Source organism: Hemicordylus capensis, chromosome 4 (assembly GCF_027244095.1).
Source record: "Hemicordylus capensis ecotype Gifberg chromosome 4, rHemCap1.1.pri, whole genome shotgun sequence".
Classification (NCBI taxonomy): domain Eukaryota; kingdom Metazoa; phylum Chordata; class Lepidosauria; order Squamata; family Cordylidae; genus Hemicordylus; species Hemicordylus capensis.
Window position 1 is genome coordinate 66,077,110 of NC_069660.1, and position 19,565 is coordinate 66,096,674.

At 42.2% G+C, this 19,565-nt stretch overlaps 1 protein-coding gene across 6 annotated transcripts in view; it reads right to left on the reverse strand.

Moving 5' to 3' along the window:
• Positions 1 to 19,565, reverse strand: part of SRGAP2 (SLIT-ROBO Rho GTPase activating protein 2) — a 320,834-nt gene that overhangs the window by 118,836 nt on the left and 182,433 nt on the right. For all 6 annotated transcript variants that reach the window (XM_053245714.1, XM_053245710.1, XM_053245711.1 and 3 more), the window contains one exon: positions 5,494 to 5,556. In XM_053245714.1, coding sequence (XP_053101689.1) covers positions 5,494 to 5,556 — 63 coding nt within the window. The remainder of the gene's footprint in view (positions 1 to 5,493; positions 5,557 to 19,565) is intronic.

Here is a 19,565-nt window from a genome sequence, read left to right on the forward strand (position 1 = left end):
TTTCATACATTATTTTCTGGAATCCATGTTTCGATGGGTTCGATTTAAAGTAACAAATCATAAATTCTTGATTTTCTGTGACTGTATACTTTTGACGTTGAGTTTGTTCTTCCACTAGCTCTACAGTCTCCAGCCCTGGTTGCTCAGCTGAAGATCCTGAGTCCTGTAACCCATTTTTCAACAAGTGCCCAGGTACTCTAGCACTCAGTGCAGCCCTTGTTGACCCGGGCAATGACCAATCCGGTATAGAATTTGTTTTCCTTGTTCTCATCATGGTTATGGGATTAGGAACAATTAGTTAGATTTATAATGTGAAAGAAAGTCTTTACTGATGTGGAATTTGGATGAACTCCAGCAAAATATCCACAGTGAGGATATTGACCATGAACCATCAAGAAATTCTCCAGCAGATCCTGAAGGAACAGTGGTAGAGCAACAAGGCATAGCTGAAAATGTTATATGAAGAAAGAAGTGAAACACCTCTGTTGATTGTGCCAAATTCTCAAGATCATCAGATAACTGAGATGAAAAAAGAACTGAAAGGAAAAATTGCTGAACATATGAAAGTAAGAAAATGTCATAAAACACTGCCTGCACTGAAGCTGGTGTCCAAAAAAAATCTGGCACAAGCATTAAATGACCTGAACAAAGCTATAGTCGAGATTAAGACGGAGACATTACAGGAAACAAACCAGCTCATATACAGTGCAGCAGCAGTGATCACACAAGAGCTTAGATACAAACCTAACAAGCCAAAGATACAACAAAAGGAAAAACCAAAATGGAAGGTTAGATTGGAAAGTAAGATCAGTAAGTTAAGGGCAGATGTCAGCAAACTGAAGGAGATGAAAGATAAAAAGCTTAAGAATGAAAAGATCAGGGAATACTTAGTAAAGAAATACCACTTGGATACCAGGAAGATCAAAGAAGCCCTCGAAATTGTGAAACAGCAAATTACAGCAATCGTGAAGAAGATCAGCTGATATGATATGGAGAGCCAGCAGGCTAGAGTGCTAGACTAGGCCCAGGTAGACCCGAGTTCAAATCCCCATTCAGCCATGAAACTAGCTAGGTGACTCTGGGCCAGTCACTTCTCTCTCAGCCTAACCTACTTCACAGGGTTGTTGTGAGGAGAAACCTAAGTATGTAGTACACCGCTCTGGGTTCCTTGGAGGAAGAACGGGATATGAAATGTAAAATAATGATGATGATGATGCTCATGTACTGCAAAACCAACAAAATTTCCTTTTCTGTTCAAATCAACATCGGTTTTATCAGAATGTTAATGGAGACAAGTCAGATAACATTGTGCAACCGGACAGGGAACAGCTACTCGGGTTTTGGAGAAACATTTGGAACAACCCTGTTGATTACAACAAGAATGCAGAATGGATAAAAAAAGTTAAGGGGAAATTGGATGGAATCAAAATGGATGACTTGATAATAACACCCCAACTGGTTGAAAACTGAGGAATTGGACAGCACCGGGAATAGATGAAGTACATGGCTTTTGGCTCAAACATCTGACGAGCTTACATAAAAGATTAGCCAAGCAATTGAATGATATACTGGAAGGTGGAGAACTTGATGAATGGATGACAACTGGCAAGACTTGTCTTCTTCTGAAAGACTATGAAAAAGGTGCAGTACCAAGTAACTATAGGCCTTCCAACAACGTTCAAGCTCATGACAGCAATTGTAGCAGATGCCGTGCAAGACCACCTAGAAAGGAACAGTTTGTTACCAATGGAACAGAAGGGAAACCATCTGAAAACAAGAGGCACAAAAGATCAGCTTCTTATTGACAAAATGGTTTTGGAAAATTGTAAACAAAGGAAAACGAATCCAAATGTAGCTTGGATTGACTATAAGAAAGCATTTGACTCATTACCACATAACTGGATTTTAAAATGCCTGGATAAGACTGGAGTGAATGATAACATTAAAAACTTTGTTAAAAAAGGCAATGAACACATGCAAGACTCATTTGCTAGTAAACGGAGAAGTGGGAGAAGTTAACATCCGGAGAGAAATATTTCAAGGAGACTAATTGTCAGCTTTACTTTTTGTAATCTCCCTAATTCCGCTATCCATTATCTTGAACAAAACAAACCATGGATACCAAACTTCAAAAACATCAGTTAAGTTTTCCCATCTTCTTTACATGGATGATCTAATTCACCATCTGAAATTGAGTCATTACTCAACTCAATACGGTTAGAATTTATAGCCGTGATATCGCAATGGAGTTTGGACGGGACAACTGTGCTATACTGGCAATAAATCGAGGGAAAATGACAACTAGTGTAGGAATTGAGATGCCAGACGGAAACAACATAAAGAGTCTGTCACCTGGGGAAAGTTATAAGTATTTGGGCATTCTCCAAAATGACAAGATCAAGCATGTTGAAGTGAAGACCAAAGTTAGTAAGAAATATATCAGGCAAGTAAGACAGACACTGAAGTCCAAATTTAATGGTAATAACACTATCAAAGCAATCAACACATGGGCACTTCCTATAATCCGATATACAGCAGGTATTGTTGATTGGACACAAGCAGAATTGGATGTGCTGGATTGGAAAACCAGGAAAATAATGACCATCACTCATGCCCTGCACCCAAGAAGCATTGTTGATAGGCTGCACCTGCCAAGAAATGAAGGTGGACATGGAATGTTGTAAGTCAGACAGTCTGTTGAAGAAGAAAAATGAGCATTGGCGGAATACATTAATGAAAGCCAAGAAGAAATGCTACAGGAAGTGAGTAAGACAGGACTGTTGAAAATAAAAGAATCAAAGGACGAATACAAAAAACAGCCAATGAGGAACTGACAAAAAAATGGCACAACAAACCATTGCACAGTCAGTTCTTTAATGACATACAATCGAAAGTCAACAATGAGCCAGCATGGTGTAGTGGTTAGAGTGGTGGACTAGGACTGGGGAGACCTGAGTTCAAATCCCCATTCAGCCATGATACTAGCTGGGTGACTCGCACGGTGACTAGCTGGGTGAAAGAGAAACTTAAGTATGTAGTGCACCACTCTGAGCTCCTTGGAGGAAGCGTGGGATATAAATGTAAAATAGCAATAATAATAATAACAACAACAATAGCACAACATGGCAGTGGTTAAAGAAGGGGACACTGAAGAAAGAAACAGAAGGTGTCATTTTTGCAGCCCAGGAACAATCGCTACGAACAAATGTTATAAAAGCAAAAATTGATAAGACCCAGAAAGACAGTAAGTGTTGGTTATGCAAGGAAGCGGATGAGACGGTTGAGCACCTTGTATGTTGTAAGAAAAACGTGCAGACTGATTATAAGGAAAGACACAATAAAGTTGCTGTGATGATCCACTGGAACTTTTGCAAGAATTACAAATGGCCAGCAAGCAAGAATTGGTGGAATCATCCAATTGAGAAGGTCACATAAAATGAGGAGGCAAAAATCCTTTGGGATTTTAGAATACAAATGGATAGGCATTTAGCACATAATACGCCGGATCTGACAGTCATTGAGAAGAATCGGGTTCTAATAATTGATATTGCAATCCCAGGAGATAGACGAGTTGACGAAAAACAATTGGAGAAAATAACTAAATACAAGGACCTTCAGACTGAAATTGAGCGGCTCTGGAAAAAGAAAACAATAATGGTGCCAATAGTTGTTGGTGCCCTTGGTGCAATACCAAAAGAACTTGAACACCATCTTGACACCTTGGGCATCGATAAAATTACAACACATCAGCTACAGAAGGCTACACTACTCAGGACAGCATGAATACTACGACACTATCTTTAATTTTTCTTTAGTTATCCTAGACCAGGCCTGCTCAACTTAGGCCCCCCAGCTGTTTTTGAACTACAACTCCCACAATTCCCAGCCACAGTGGCCAATAGCCAGGGATTATGGGAATTGTAGGCCAACATCTGCAGGAGGGCCGAAGTTGAGCAGCCCTGTCCTAGACCCTTGGAAAGGGCCCGATAATTAAAGTACCAAATCCAGTCAGACTAGTAGACTGTGTGAAAATAGCTTAATAATAATAACAACAATAATATTTATCATTATTAAACAGAACTACAGATAATGAGGCATTGAGGCAATGGGACTTGGGGGGATAAGTTCGGGGAGAATGCAAAATTCAGCTAAATTCATGGAATATAATTTAAAGTCTCATACCATGCTCCATGCCCTTCAAAAGTCCCAAATTCTCAATTTTTCCATGGAAAAATCACAATTTCTTTCCTCAACATACGAGCCACAAAATGGCTCCTTTCCTTTAAATGGTGGTGAGAAATGGCTTTGGGGGTTAATTCCGGCCACCCTGAAACCGCGGATACATGGAAATTAACTCTTTTTGTTCTGCGTATACCCAGGTCAGATATCAAGTGCCCAACAGTGGATACACGGAACTGTGGATGACAGAACTGAGAATAGCAAGGTTTGCCTGTACACTGAGAGAGTGTATAAAGTACTTAAAGATGGAAACATATACCCATGGTTTCATTTTGTCTAATTTGCATTACTAGTGGGATTATTTGTTGTGATAAGCAAGGGGATCACCTTCTGTAGTATTTTTTAATTCTGGCTATGTAAATCTCAGATCTAGGTTACAATCAGTGCAATGGTTTTTACAAGTTTGGTAAATACAAAGTTAACAAATTAATCTATGGGGCTTTCTTCTTTTTCGGGGGTTGGTGGGTGGTGGAATCTGTGCACGCTCTACTACAGTTCTATGGTACAGGAATAAAATACTTCATATAGTGACATGGAATATAGTGACAATGAGTTTTACTGGGCTTGTGCTAGCATATTTTATTCACATACATATTTTGTGCATAGGCACATCATATTCCCAGTCTACTTTGGACAGCCTCATTTGAAATGAATTGACAGAAGACTGCATCTCAGCAGAATCTCATTTTCACCCTGGGGGCCAGGTATAGAGCTATAGCTGATGTTGCATGTTGGCTTGTAATAAATACTAATATTAGATATCATTAGAAATCCAAACCTGCTGCCACCCAGCCTTATATAAAGCCAAACCTAAAAAAATAAAGGATATACAAGCACCTACTATAAATGATAATTTGGAGGAAAATTTATTGCATGACAAAGTTTGTGCACACTGCATTCCTAAGCATGGAATGAATGGGACCAATTGTGTATGTCTGCTTGCAGCCAAAGCTGATCTCAGAGCTTTCGTTATAGTACCATGCACAATCTCAATGATTCACTACTATCTGTAGCCAACGTGAAAGTTAATCAAACAGGAGGAAAGGCAATAGAGATGCAGCCAGAGAATAAAAAACAAAGCAAAAATGAAATTTACAGTATATAAAATCAGGCTAGCTAATACACGCTGTTTCAGAACAGTCTGCAATCATTCATCACTTCTAACGCATGATGGTTGTTTCTGCAGCAGACAGGGGAAAGTCAAACATTTCTTTCGTACTTTCTGAAAAGAAGCCAGGGCGCAACTTGATTTACCGTGTAGAGTTCATTCAGGACCTTCATCAAGTCTTCCTGGAGCTGCTGCCCAACTTCTTTGCTCTGCAATACAAAAGAAACCAAAAGAAGGTTAATTTGAAGAAAAGGGAGGAGAGCAGGGGGTGGTGAATGCAGGCATGCTGTTCACAATAATGCAGGCTCACAATAATTTAGACACAATTGGCCACCATTCTTCAAACTGGCAAATCCAATAAACACTCAACTTAGCTCCAATTACATCCAAATTAAACAAACAGTTTTAATAAAATGAAATGGGCTGTGTACAAAGCCAGCCAAATGCTCGTAGCATCTGGCTGAAGTAAGCATTCATCTCCGACGAAGAAACTCTAGTTTATCTCAGAAGCAGTTCACATCTATGCATGCTTCCATTGCTGCTTTTTGTAAGCTGAAAATGGTTTAAGTGAATATATTAAGATATATAGGAATTATGAACATAGTGCAGAAAAGGTGGTGACCCTATCAGTTAATTGATTTCAGACCTCTCAAAGCATCTCATACGTCCAATACTTCAAAGGACGCATCCCCTTAGTCCTATGTGAAATGCTAAGGGGACATCATAGATGGCAGCTTCCCATACTCCTACTTGAGTGCTATAGGGCACAAGTGGGAGAATACAAAGCCATTCATGCAAACTGCACAATCCATACTGATTTGATGCTGGTCTTGGTTAGCCACACAAACAATCAAACAGTAGTTCCCCCTCCAGAGAACCACATTCCTCACAAACTCACACAGAAATATCGTAGAGGTGGTTGTTCATCAAATGTCCAGTAATTAAGCAATACGTATGCACATGTAAACAAGCCTTCAGACTGAACACCACAGAAAATCCAGAGAACAAGGTGTGTTCACAATCCTGCATCCCCCACATATGTATGTTTGGCCAAATGTGTGAAAGGGGCTTCTTATGTGGAAGCATCCCCCTTGAACACACCAGACATCATGGGTGGGAGCACGGTTTGAGAGGTGACATTGGGGTTGGAGCTGGTGATCATGGTCCAGCACCTTTGGTGCAGTTGTTGAGTGGCTGGTGGGCAGCAAGGGGAGACATCCACACAGGACTTATATACAGTACGTAAAAATACATTAGTTAAACTTAAGTAACTGCTCACGATAAAAGAAAGAGGGCATATTTTGGTTATTTAGAATATTTCTACTTGCCTTTCCAAAAGAATTATTCTCAAGACAGCTTACAATGTAAATCACAAATCAGAACAATGATAAAACACAAACACAAAACTATTAGAGAGAGAAGAGCAGCAAATAGCTAGAATTCAAAATATCTCCAGGAGGTTAAACTTGTGATAGGCTGAACCATTTCACCAAAATTTGTTTTGGTGAACGTGTTGGGCGGGGGGAGAGGACATTTATGTCAAAGGTTCTGGGGGAGATAGTTACTGCTTGTGGTAGTGGCAGCAGCAGTGGCAATACATATTTTTAATTAATTTCCCTTTAATGTGACATCTATGCAAGTAGCAACAGGAGGCATTATTGCCAGCTGGCTCCTGCTGGCCACTACCACTTTTTAAAACCCAGAATGCACCAGGGAATGACACATCATCTTGGGATGATGCATTATTCCTTGATGCTTTTCAGGTTAAAAAACAGTGGCTGGTAGGAGCTGGCCACCAGCAACACTTCTAGCATGCTTAGCACTGTTGCCATACTTGCAGAGACACAGTATTACATGGGCGGGGCTTTAGTGTATTGCAGACACAGTATTACTTGGGCAGGGAGTTAAAGACACACACACTGCCACCTAACCTCACCCACGAAAGCTTCAGGTAAAAATTGGCTGAAAATGCTTCTAATTTTTGCCACCTACTAATTGGGCAGCAAGGAGTGGGGGAACACTTTTGAACCAACACTAGTTAAAACCAACTCCTTGGCTAAATGCCAGCAAAAACAGAAAGGTCTTTGGACAGCAATGGAAGACACTTAGGGAGGCAGAGGGCAAGATGGGCTCTCCTTTAGCTGGGAGTCCCAAAATCTAGGCTTAGCTACAGAAAACTCTCTTTCTTGCATTCCAACCAGACAGAACTCAAAAGCTGGTGGAATGTGAAGTTATTTTTCAGAAGATCAGGAAGGGCAAACAGGTTTGTATTGGAGAAGACTGTCCTTGGGCCATTAAGAGTTTGTAAGCTCATACCTTCTCTTTGAATTAGGATCAGAAATGGATTTGAAAGCAGTGAAACTGCAGCAGCAAGGGAGTCCCAAATTCCCAATACCTGACACTGGTCAAAAGCCTGGCTGCAACATTCTAGACCAGGAGAAGTTTCCAGGCACTCTTCAAAGGCAGGCCATCACAGAACACATTATAGTAATTCAATTACTATATAACTAAAGCATGTGTCACCATGTACATATCCACTTTCCCTAGGAACAGGAGCAGCTGGCATACCAACTTAAGTCAGGCAAAGGCACTCCTAAACATAGCCAACTCGTGGACATTCATGTTTGTTTATGTATTTATCATATTTTAATACCGCCTGACATGTACATTCCTATGCAGTGTACATAAGTTAAAATACAACAAATATAAAAATAGGATAAAACGATTAAAACAATTAAGATATAAAACCAATTAAAAGTAATTAAAAGCCTGAGAAAACAGGTGTGTCAATGTACAAAGCCAGATTCAGGAGCACCCCCAGTCTACAAACCTGTGTTTTCAAAAGGAAGTGCAACTCAATCCAAGTCAGGTTTATTTATTGTTAGATTCATATACTACCTTTCATAAAATTATTCCAAGGTGGTTTAATAGGTTGAACTCCTATCCCCAAATTGGCTGTTCTGATCAGAAGTACCTCTGTCTTGTCTGGATTAAGCTTCAATTTGTTCTAATGGCATTTTGTCTTGTACAGAATCTAGCACATTAGTTCTCCTCAGATCAGGAATCCCCTTATTTCACATATCTGTCCTTGAGATTGTTTTTAATGAAAGGCGGTATACAAATCTAACAATTAAAAATAAATAAATAAAAAACCCACTGCCAACCCCTGAATAGGACCCCCCCCCGCCAATATTCTAATTAGGATCAGATCATTACATGGTTCCACTTGATAACATTACATGTGTCGGGGGTGGGGGAGTGCCCATCCCTGAGATCAAGTAGAGGAAGTTTTCCCTTGCTTTTCTATAAATCAGTTATTGTCTTTTGAAGAAACCCTGTGGGAAACAACAGCTTTTCCTCAGAACACAAGGTACCCATGAAGAGGTTCTAGGTTGTAAGTAATCTGGGATATCAAAAACCAAACCCCAGGAAGGAAGTTTTGTTCTCACAACCTGTGTTTTGAACAGTTTGCAAGATCCGCTGCTTACTCTTATTTTAGATTCCAACCTCAGTGCCAAAACAGAACACAAAAGAAACCCCACCCAATGTACTTCATATTCATACACAGTCAAGTCTCAGCATGCTTCCTAGGGCCCAGATGTGTGATTTTCCTCAGCTGACAATACTGTCAGCTATTTTTAACAGCAAATGCCACAACACAGTTACAGCTCTACTGAAACACAATACTTGAAGGAAAAGGACAGGAAAGGGTTACTGAGTGCCCAGCCAAACAAAAGGCGACATGGATAGTTTGCTTTAGTAGGAAGTATTCGCAGAAAAGCTACATAAAAACATAATGGACTGTCAAACTGGGCTGCAGCCAGACCCGTCTGCTTATTTTCAAATGCCTAACTTTTAAATTTTAACCTGGCAAAGAGTGTGTGTGTGTGTGTGTGTGTCTAATATATCTACATTAAAGAGAGATATGCTACCCTGGCAAATGGTTTACATGAGCTAAACAGATAAGCATAGACTGCTTCCATGGATGGTACACTAATGAGCATTTCAGCTTCACGTTTTCTGCCGTCATTGTGCATGACCTACCCAATAGAGGAGAACTGAAACATTCCTCAGTTACTGCAAAGACAGCAAACCATATCCATGGATTTGACTCTGGGTCAAATCCCTACCACCATCTCTTCCACTTTGGAGTGACTACCTGCAATCCCATGAAAGCGGATATCTTCTGGGACTTCTGAACCATTTTTTAAAAAAATGTTATGACTGCCAACACAAGTTCAGCAGTCCTGAGGCCATGCTGGTCTACAACAAGATGTCTACAACAAGATGCCACAAGATGTGGTGACAGCCAACAACCTGGATGGCTTTCAGAAGGGTTTGGATAACTTCATGGAGAAGAGGACTGTCAACGGCTACTAGTTGGAGGGCTATAGGCCACCTCCAGCTTCAAAGGCAGGATGCCTCTGAGTACCAGTTGCAGGGGAGTAACAGCAGGGAGGGCAGGCATGCCCTCAACTCCTGCCTGTAGGCTTCCAGTGGCATCTGGTGGGACACTGTGTGAAACAAGATGCTGGACTAGATGGGCCTTGGGCCTGATCCAGCAGGGCTGTTCTTATGTTCTTAACCACAGGCTGAACCATAAATGAAACCTGAATCCACATGGATTTTGAATCAGAAGGTGAAAGAAAAACAAACTCTGGTGAGAAAAATGCAAATCCAACTCTTGTACAGTCTTCAAAGTGGCAGTGCAAACATATCAACCCAAAGTATATTATTTTGGAAATAAAACCCTACTAGGTGAAGATTTTTGTCAATCAACCCTTGTTGCGGGGTGGGGGAAGATACCACATGTAGTCCTAAAAAAAATGATGAAGAAAAGAATGATTTATTCATTCCCTTGTCATGGAAGTCACACGTTTGCCACTTGCATTACTATACCACTTACATTACTATACTGCCAGAAAACCTGGCTACCCGAGGACAGTTAGCAGGGATTTGCTCACCACTGGGAAGTAACAAATAGATTAGCAAGTATGCCCACATGCTCAGTATTTCTATTTATTCTTGCAGTTGTTTGCTGCCCTGAAACCACTGTTTTCCCTTTCTACACACACAAGTAGTGTCAGGGACCAAAACAAGTCTCTTTACATTTATTGCACAACTGCATGTAATACTTGCACAATTAAGCAACTTGCATGGTTCAACACATGACAATGGGAAGAAAAGGAAACCCATCAAATGCCAATTAAATCCAGACAGATGTTTCCTTTCTTTCTAACAACAGTTCTTTCTAACAACAAATAGAATCCCTGTTTATTTGAACAGGCTGCTGAAATGATTGTGACTTACTGCTTTAGCCTTGGCTCCCTATGGAGACTGGTATTGTGCTTTATAAGCAATGTGAAACCCTATGCTGTTTAAAATGAAAGAGGCCTTTGGAAATCCAAAGCGCTGCTGACACAGAGGCACAGTTAACAATCATAGTCTTGTAACAGTCATCCAAGATTACTATGCTGTGTAAGAGGAGCTGGAACAGTGGCTCTCTGATCCACAGAGTGCCCTACATTACACCCTTTAAAAAATGTAATTAGCTGCCTTAAAGCATGACAGAGAAGGAAACTGGGCACTTCAGGGGGAAATTCCCTGACTGAAAACCTGACTAGGGAGGACAAAGGGATAATTATGAAACCTGATATGGCTCTCACCACTATTCCCCTCCCCCATACAAATCTGGCTCTTCCTTAAAGGTAAAGTGTGCTGCGATTCGGTGTTGGTGGCAACCACAGAGCCCTTACAGTACTATAAACTAAATGGGGGCATGAGGGTGTGACGAATAGGACAAGAGGCACAAGAGCAAAACTCCATTTGTAAAGTTTTGCTTTTAGAAAAGAAGCACTACTCTACCATTTTATTTTAATGAGGACAGTGCACTAGACAACTGACTAACCAGGAAAGAAATCTTGAGGTTGTCATGAACAGCTCAATGAAAATGTCAACTCAGTGTGTGGCAGCTGTGAAAAAGGCAAATTCCATGCTACAGATTATAAGGAAAGGGACTGAAAAATAAAACTGCCAGTATCATAATAGCTTTTTTTACAAATCAATGGCCCAGCCACATTTGTATACAGTTCTGGTCAACCCATTTTAAAAAGGGTATCATATTGCTGGGAAAAGTGCAGAAAAAGGCAATGGAGATTATCAAAGATTTAGGGCATATTCCTTATGAGGAATAGCTAAATAATTTTGGGCTTTTATGGGTGGATGAAGTAGATAGAGACCTTTTTCTCCCTCTCTCATAACACCAGTATCTATTACCAATCAATTTGATTAGGTGACCAGGTCACCCAATCAAACGGATTAGCAACAGATTCAGAAAAGACATAAGAAAGTACTTCTTCACACATTTATGGAACCTGCTGCCACAAGGAGATGGCCACTAGATTAGATGGTTTTAAAATGGGGTTAGACAAATTACTGGATCATAGGTCTATCAAAAGCTCTTAGCTATGATGACTATATGGAATATCCCATTTATTAGAGGCAATATTCCAGTTGCTGTGATGAAACCGCATGGGAGAGCTATTGCCTTCATGTTCTGCTTGCAGGTTCCTCAGAGGCATCTGGCTGGACACTAGACTAGATGGCCTCTGAATGGAAAATACAGTAAATTGCTATGAGGTCAGGGGCTCCCCACCTCCCCACATTTGCTTTTTAGCCTAGCAGAAGCCTAATGTCAGAGGTTAGTCCTGTTAAATAAGAGCAGGAGTTCATAAATAAGGTGAATTTAAGTATCACACTGCTTATTCCAGAACCATAAACATACACTATTTTCCAGTGTAACCACAACTTATCTCAACACATTTATTCTGGTGACTGACAAGCTTTTTAATTTCCTCAGAGAAATAAGTTTTTGGTAAAAAGCATAGCCAATTATGCACTGCATTTATGCATCAGTCTACTAGACTGATGTTCATCCACTACACTTGTGCAACCATTACTGAATGGTTCACAGCATTTGAACACATTTTTTTTTAATAATAAACAACTGCCCCCATATGATGCACACATTTCAATTGGTCCAACTCCTTCCGGTAGTAAAAATAAAATGATATTCTGTTTTTCAGCTATGGCACAATTTGAATTCCCCTTAGGAGATGGAGCCGCTTTGGGAAGAGCATCTAGGTTCCAAGTTCCCTCTCTGGCATCTCCAAGATAGGGCTGAGAGAGATTTCTGTCTGCAACCTTGGAGAAGCCGCTGTCAGTTTGTGAAGACAATACTGATCTAGACATACCAATGGTCTGACTCGGTATATGGCAGCTTCCTATGTTCCTATGACAGAGGGGCCACCATTTTGAAAACTGTCAGTGGCAATATTACCAACTTTATATGGAAACTACGAGTTTCAGACATGCAATAATAAGGGTAGGTAGTCATGAATACAAAATGGGTACATATGTCTATGAAAATAATGTACATTCACCTTATTTATTGACTTATCCTAGTAGAAACACTTTGAGAATTTAGATCCCATATTCTAACACACTCTGTTGCAACATGTTGATCCATAATTAAACTAAGTGCTTGTCAACATTTTCATTAGATAACAATTTCCAGCAGTTAAAACAAAAACCAATCCCTGTTGTACCATATATTCAAATTTAAGACTTAGTTTCTAGCAAAGCAAACCAAACTCCCCAAAAGTCCACAGAGGATCTGAACTGAAATATTTTAGCCAATTAGAACTAACTTTCATAACTGTCTTAACTGGAAATTCCAAGTTTAAATTTACTCCCGCCTAGAGACAGCACATCCTGAACAGCTGCGATTGCCTAAAATATGTATACTAGATCATGTCAAAAGATACCAATATTACCCACTAGAAAAACCTTTCACATGTATAGCTTTAAAACTTCAGTCATTCTAAACATTTTAAATTCCTCCATCTGCAATTTTATAGCTGACTTTATTCAGATACAAAATGAAAGCAATGCCCAAATAGAATCCTGTCAGTAGTTGAGATTATATGAATTAATGGTTATGAATATAAAGCATGGGGGGTGAGGGAAAAGAGAGCTGTTAACCTTCTTCCTACTTACTTCCTTAGTGTGCACGCACACTTATGTATGCAAGTAATAATTTAACTTTTCTAAATTAGGAACTGTGCATCAATTTACTTCAAAATGAAGCATGGGGTACTTGAGCCAAATTAAAGATTATTCATTCACAGGGCATTGAATCAGTAGTATTCATGGTCCTATAGATAGGACTGCAACACAATTTTTAATATGGAATCAAATTCTGTAGGGTTTTATATTTCAACTAGCTGACCCTGCACAGAGCATCTGTGCGGTCTTGCACTGAGCCTGTGGTATCCCCCCTCCAATTCTCTTGCTTACTCTTGCCTCCCCCACAACTCTCTCGCCGCACCCCACAACTCTTGCCACTCCCCAAAATACTCCCTCCTCCTGCGGCTCACTCACACTCCCTCCGCCGCAACTCGCTCACTCGTGCTCCCCCTGCAACCCTGTGACTCATGCTCCCCACAGCTGCCCCCTCTCAGTCCTCCATATTTATTTATTTGTTTGTTTGTTTGTTTGATTGATTGATTTCCGCCCTTCCAAGCTGGCTCAGGGCGGTTTACAATTAAAAAACAGAAATAATTAAAAACAATTAAAATAGAAATACAAATATAAACATCAAATTTTAAAACATCTTAAAAAACAATTAAACTATCAAAACAATTAAAACCCTGAAAACCAGGTTATGATTAAAACAGTTAAAACTAAATTAAAAACCCTGAAAGGCCAGGCCAAACAGATAGGTTTTAAGGGCTCTCTTGAAGGACAGCAAAGAATTAAGATTACGAATTTCTGCCGGGAGTGCATTCCACAGTCCAGGAGCAGCCACAGAGAAGGCCCGCCTCTGAGTCGCCACCAGACAAACCGGTGGTAACTGGAGACGGACCTCCCCAGATGACCTTAACGTGCGGTGAGGATCATGTAAAAGAAGGCGCTCTCTAAGATATCTCAGACCCAAGCCGTTCAGGGCTTTAAAGGTAATAACCAGCACTTTGTATTTTGCCCGGAAACATATCGGCAGCCAGTGTAACTGTTTCAAAACAGGCATCATATGGTCTCTCTGGGTTGCCCCAGAGACCAACCTGGCTGCCGCATTCTGAACTAACTGAAGTTTCCAGACTACGTACAAAGACAGCCCCATGTAGAGCGCATTGCAATAGTCAAGCTGGGAGGTTACCAGCTGATGCACCACTGTTCTGAGGTCATCCTCTTCGAGGAATGGGCGCAGCTGTCGAATCAGCCAAAGCTGATAGAAAGCACTCCTGGCCATGGCCTCCACCTGAGATACCAGGGTGAAGCCTGGGTCCAGGAGTACTCCCAAGCTGTGCACCTGCTCCTTCTGGGGGAGTGTAACCCCATCCAGCACAGGAAGATCTAACTTGCCCCTCAGATTCTGAGCCCCCACAATGAGCACCTCCTTCTTGCTTGGATTCAGCTTCAATTTGTTATCCCTCATCCAGCCCATTACTGCCTTCAGGCAGGCATTTAGAGAATGAGTGCCATTACCTGAAGATGAAAAGGAGAAGTAGATTTGGGTGTCATCAGCATACTGATAACACCCAGCACCAAGCCTCCTGATGACCTCACCCAGCGGTTTCATGTAGATGTTAAAAAGCATTGGTGACAGAATGGAGCCCTGAGGGACTCCATATAACAGCTCCTGTTTTGAGGAGCTACTGTCACCAAGCTCCACCATCTGGAATCTACCCGAGAGATAGGAACGAAACCACTGCAAAGCAGTGCCCCCTATCCCCAACTCCCCCAGGCGATCCAGAAGGATACCATGGTGGATGGTATCGAATGCTGCCGAGAGATCCAGAAGAACCAGCAGAGTCACACTCCTTCTGTCGATTCCCCGGTAAAGGTCATCTATCAGGCCGACCAAGGATGTCTCAACCCCATAGCCAGCTCTACAGCCAGTTTGAAATGGGTCTAGATAATCAGTTTCCTCCAAGACTGCCTGGAGCTGGTCGGCCACCACCCTCTCAATCACCTTGCCCAACCAAGGGAGATTGGATAGCCTGTAGCTATCCATCGCTAAGGGGTCCAGGGAAGGCTTCTTTAAAAGTGGTCTAACCATTGCCTCCTTCAGGCAGGGGGGCACCCTACCCTCCCTCAGCGATGCATTTATGATTTTAACTAGGCCACCTCCAACAATCTCCCAGCTGGACAGAAGCAGCCAAGTCAGGCAAGGATCCAGAGAACAGGTGGTAGGCCGCACCGCCCCAAGCAGCTTGTCCACATCCTCAGGAGTCACAGATTGAAACTGATCCAATCTAATACTGCAAGAGGGATTGCTGGACACCTCCTCCATAGACCTTGCAGGAATAGTGGAGTCCAAGTCAGCCCGAATACAGGAGATCTTATTCACAAAGAACCCATTAAAGGCATCACAGCAGAGCAACCCCAGGGACCGATTGGAGGAAGAAGGAGCAGAAACCAAACTCCTCACAACCTGGGATAGCTCCGCCAAGCATGAACCTGCAGCCGCAATGTGCGCAGACCAGAATCTCTTTTTTGCTGCACGCACTGCCACCGCATAAGCCTTCAAATGGGTCACATGCTGAATCCTGTCAGATTCGAACTGAGTTCTCCTCCACTTGCGCTCTAGTCGCCTACCCAACTGCTTCAGCCCCCGCAGCTCCTCAGTATACCAAGGGGCCCTTTTTGTAGCAGGTCGGAAGGGACGCTTGGGAGCAATTGTGTCTACTGCCCTGTTGAGTTCCCAGTTCCAGGTTCCCACCAGGGCATCGACAGAATCACCGGCCGTACCAATGTCAAAATCCTCCAAGACCTTTTGAAATCCCACTGGGTCCAGCAGCCTTTTTGGACAGACCATCCTAATAGGTCCACCACCCCTGCAGGGGTGGATTGAGGCTGTGAGACCAACCTTAACCAGGTAGTGGTCCGTCCATGACAATGGGGAAACCACTGGGTTCCCCACCCACGGAACACCCCCCTGATCCGAACAAAAGACCAAATCGAGTGCATGGCCATCCACATGAGTCGGTTCAGAAACCAATTGGGATAGGCCCATAGTTGTCATGGCCGCTATGAACTCCTGAGCCGCACCAGACAAGCCAGCCCCAAAGTGGATATTGAAGTCCCCCAGCACCAAAAGTTTAGGAGACTCCAACACCAACTCCGCGACCAGCTCCGTCAGCTCAGTTAGGGAGTCAGTTGGGCAGCGGGGTGGACGGTACACCAACAGAATCCCCAATCTATCCCTAGTTCCCAGCCTCAAAAATATGCACTCAATATAAGTCAGCTGTCTCACAGGGGCCCTGGTAAGGGAGATAGTATTTTTATGGACCACAGCCACTCCACCCACCCACCCCGCCCACTTCCCCTGGCCTGCTCCACGACAGAGTAACCTGGCGGGAGAAGCTGAGCCCACACTGGACCACTCGCCTCCCCCAACCAGGTCTCGGTTATACATGCCAGGTCAGCTCCCTCATCCACGATCAAATCGTGGACAATTTCAATCTTATTCTGAACTGACCTGGCATTGCAGAGGAGCAAGGCCAGATTCTGTGGGTCGTTGGAGCTGCTCCCCGAGGCCAAAGAGTTGACAGAACAGTTGTAAGTGGAAACAGTCACTAAATTACTGATTTCCCTTCCCCTGTAATGGCCAGCTGCTCTGCCAGCGCCAATTCTTCTATTCCCCACCACTACAGTAATAGCTGTCCCTGAACTGCTAGACACACCCCCAAGCACCATCCCCCTCAAGAGAGCCCAAACACATGTCTGCAAAAGGCCTGGCCCAACCCAACCCCTCAGCCCCCAGTCCCACCCCAAAGGCTGGCCCTGTTTGTGGGGGACTTCTTGATGGAAGGGATATGCTGACTATATCTTTATATCTCTGTCTTGCAGTCCTTGCTTCCCCCTGCTACTGCCAGGGACTGTCACCCGCTCGCCTGATAGGCTCTGAGCTCCCTACTCCCTGCCGCTTCACGGCGCAGCTCAGAAGTTGGAAACCCAGAAGCTAATTTTATCTTGGAACCATTGTTTACACTGGCAAGTTTTAAAGCAACTCTATTTCTCTAACACAGGATGACCCCAGGTATTTGGCTACTCCACGGAACAAACATTTCAGCTGCAATAAAAGGATTCCAGAATACAGCATAAACAAGATGGGGCAACTTATGATCAGAATGAAACCCAAAAATCGTTTTGCAACTTTCTAAAAGCAGGCAGTCAATGTTGCCAGCAGACATACAGCACTACATTTGTCATGCCTACGTTGAATGCCAGTTAATATTTCTGTTCCAGAGATATTTTGATGTCCCATTCTGCAGCATAATGATAATAAAAGATGTAAGCTTACTCAGAACAGCATAAGATCTGGAGCTATGGGAACAATAGAAAGGAAACTGCCCTTTGTTATAAAGTGGGTGAAGAAAATATGAAGGTATATTTTTCAAAGATGGGAATTAGCAACTTTGACCATATTTGTACTTTGATAGTTGCAGGCCCAACAAGGCTGGAACCGATGGGGAAGATTGAGATATAAACAGCATGGCACAGAGGCTGCAGTGCAGTTTCTGCCACGTTACTTGGACCATTTTTGTTTCTCCTCTGCTGCAATCAGGCTGGTTGGTCTGTCCATCATCATGTTACATAAACCTGACTCCCTTCCAACATATGATTCACCTACTTTGTGTGACTATTATACAGAGAAAAGTGAAGCAAAGCAGAAAAGGCAACACAAACATACCCACCCCACCCCACCCCACCCCAATCCCCCGCCATAGGCCACAAAAAGACTCTGGTCTTCATTCAAAGTAATTTATTCTGATTCCTAAAGGAGCAAATAAGGAGACAGAGCAGCAAGCTACCCAAGCTTGCTGAAACATATTCTTCCACATAATGTTTGTTGCAAACCATTTCTTGGGCAAGGACTTCATTTGGAACTGTCAAATACAGTAGAACAAGTGCTCTATGCATATTAATTATTTAGTATGCAATACCAAAAAATACTGATGGGTATTTGTAAAAGACAGTCAGATAAAGTATTAGTTGAAAGGACACTGGGTTTGTTTTTCTTCATTAAGTAATACAAGTGCAGAGGCTGCCATAAAATGGCAATTCAACTCATTTACAGCCCAAATTTTTTCATTTCATTTCATTTCTTTCTTTCTAAATTGCAGCTTTGGAATTGCCGGGAAATTTTTGAAAATACAGCCAAAATGAAATGAGCAACCAAAAGCAAATATACAGAAGCCCATTCATTATATTTTAAAGAGTTATTCTTGCTAATTCTTGCCTTAAAAAAAAAAAGCAGTGTTATAATAAGAGAAGAGGGGTACTCATAATGTCTATATATCCTGGCTGGGACCCAAAGGACAACTTCAGGCATACCCAACGGATATTTGACTTTCTTTTTTCTTTGAACAGCAAACCACTGTGCCATATCATGAACCGCTTTTGAAAGACCCCTCTGTTTCAGAAGTGGTTTGCCATGTAGCATGGGAAGCTCTTTTTGAGAAATACAAGACCGAAGCCCCTATGGGCATGCAGAGCTAAGTTGTGTAGATCTTTGGATTCTAGCCACTATAACCATCTGTTAACTCTACATTCTCAGTGAGATCCTTGAGGACTGCCATTACAACAATATCCACAAAACTTAGATTCAAAGGAACTAATTCTTTACAAGATCCAGAAACAACTATTCCCCTCGTGGAATGTAGACGTTTTCAATGAATGGATTATGAGACTTCTCAAGATGGCTGATGCAGGCCATCCTTGGGGCTATAAAAGGCCCAACACACATCTAATCCAGAACTCTGCTGCACAAATTATTTACCACTCTTGCTGTTCTGGCCATGTGGTGTCCCTTCCCATCCCCTTCTATATCCAGCAAGAACTCCTTGTATTTACCCTTTAAAGTTCTCCAAAGATTTCTTCTTTGTCTCTGCCATCCTTTCCCATAACCAATTCAACCACACTTGGCTATCTGTATGTTTCCTGTCTTTCATTTTGCTATCCCCTATGCCTGGAACTCATTCTTAGCAACCTCACATGGTGTCGTCATGATTGCAGACTGTGGTTTGGCACAAGCTTCCATTAGCAAAAATACCAGCGCATATGTAACTATCATTGTTAGCTCTGAAAGTGAAATGCCCATGCAAATGCAGGAGGGGAGGAAGGTGAAGCCCATTAAGTTTTCTCCAATTGC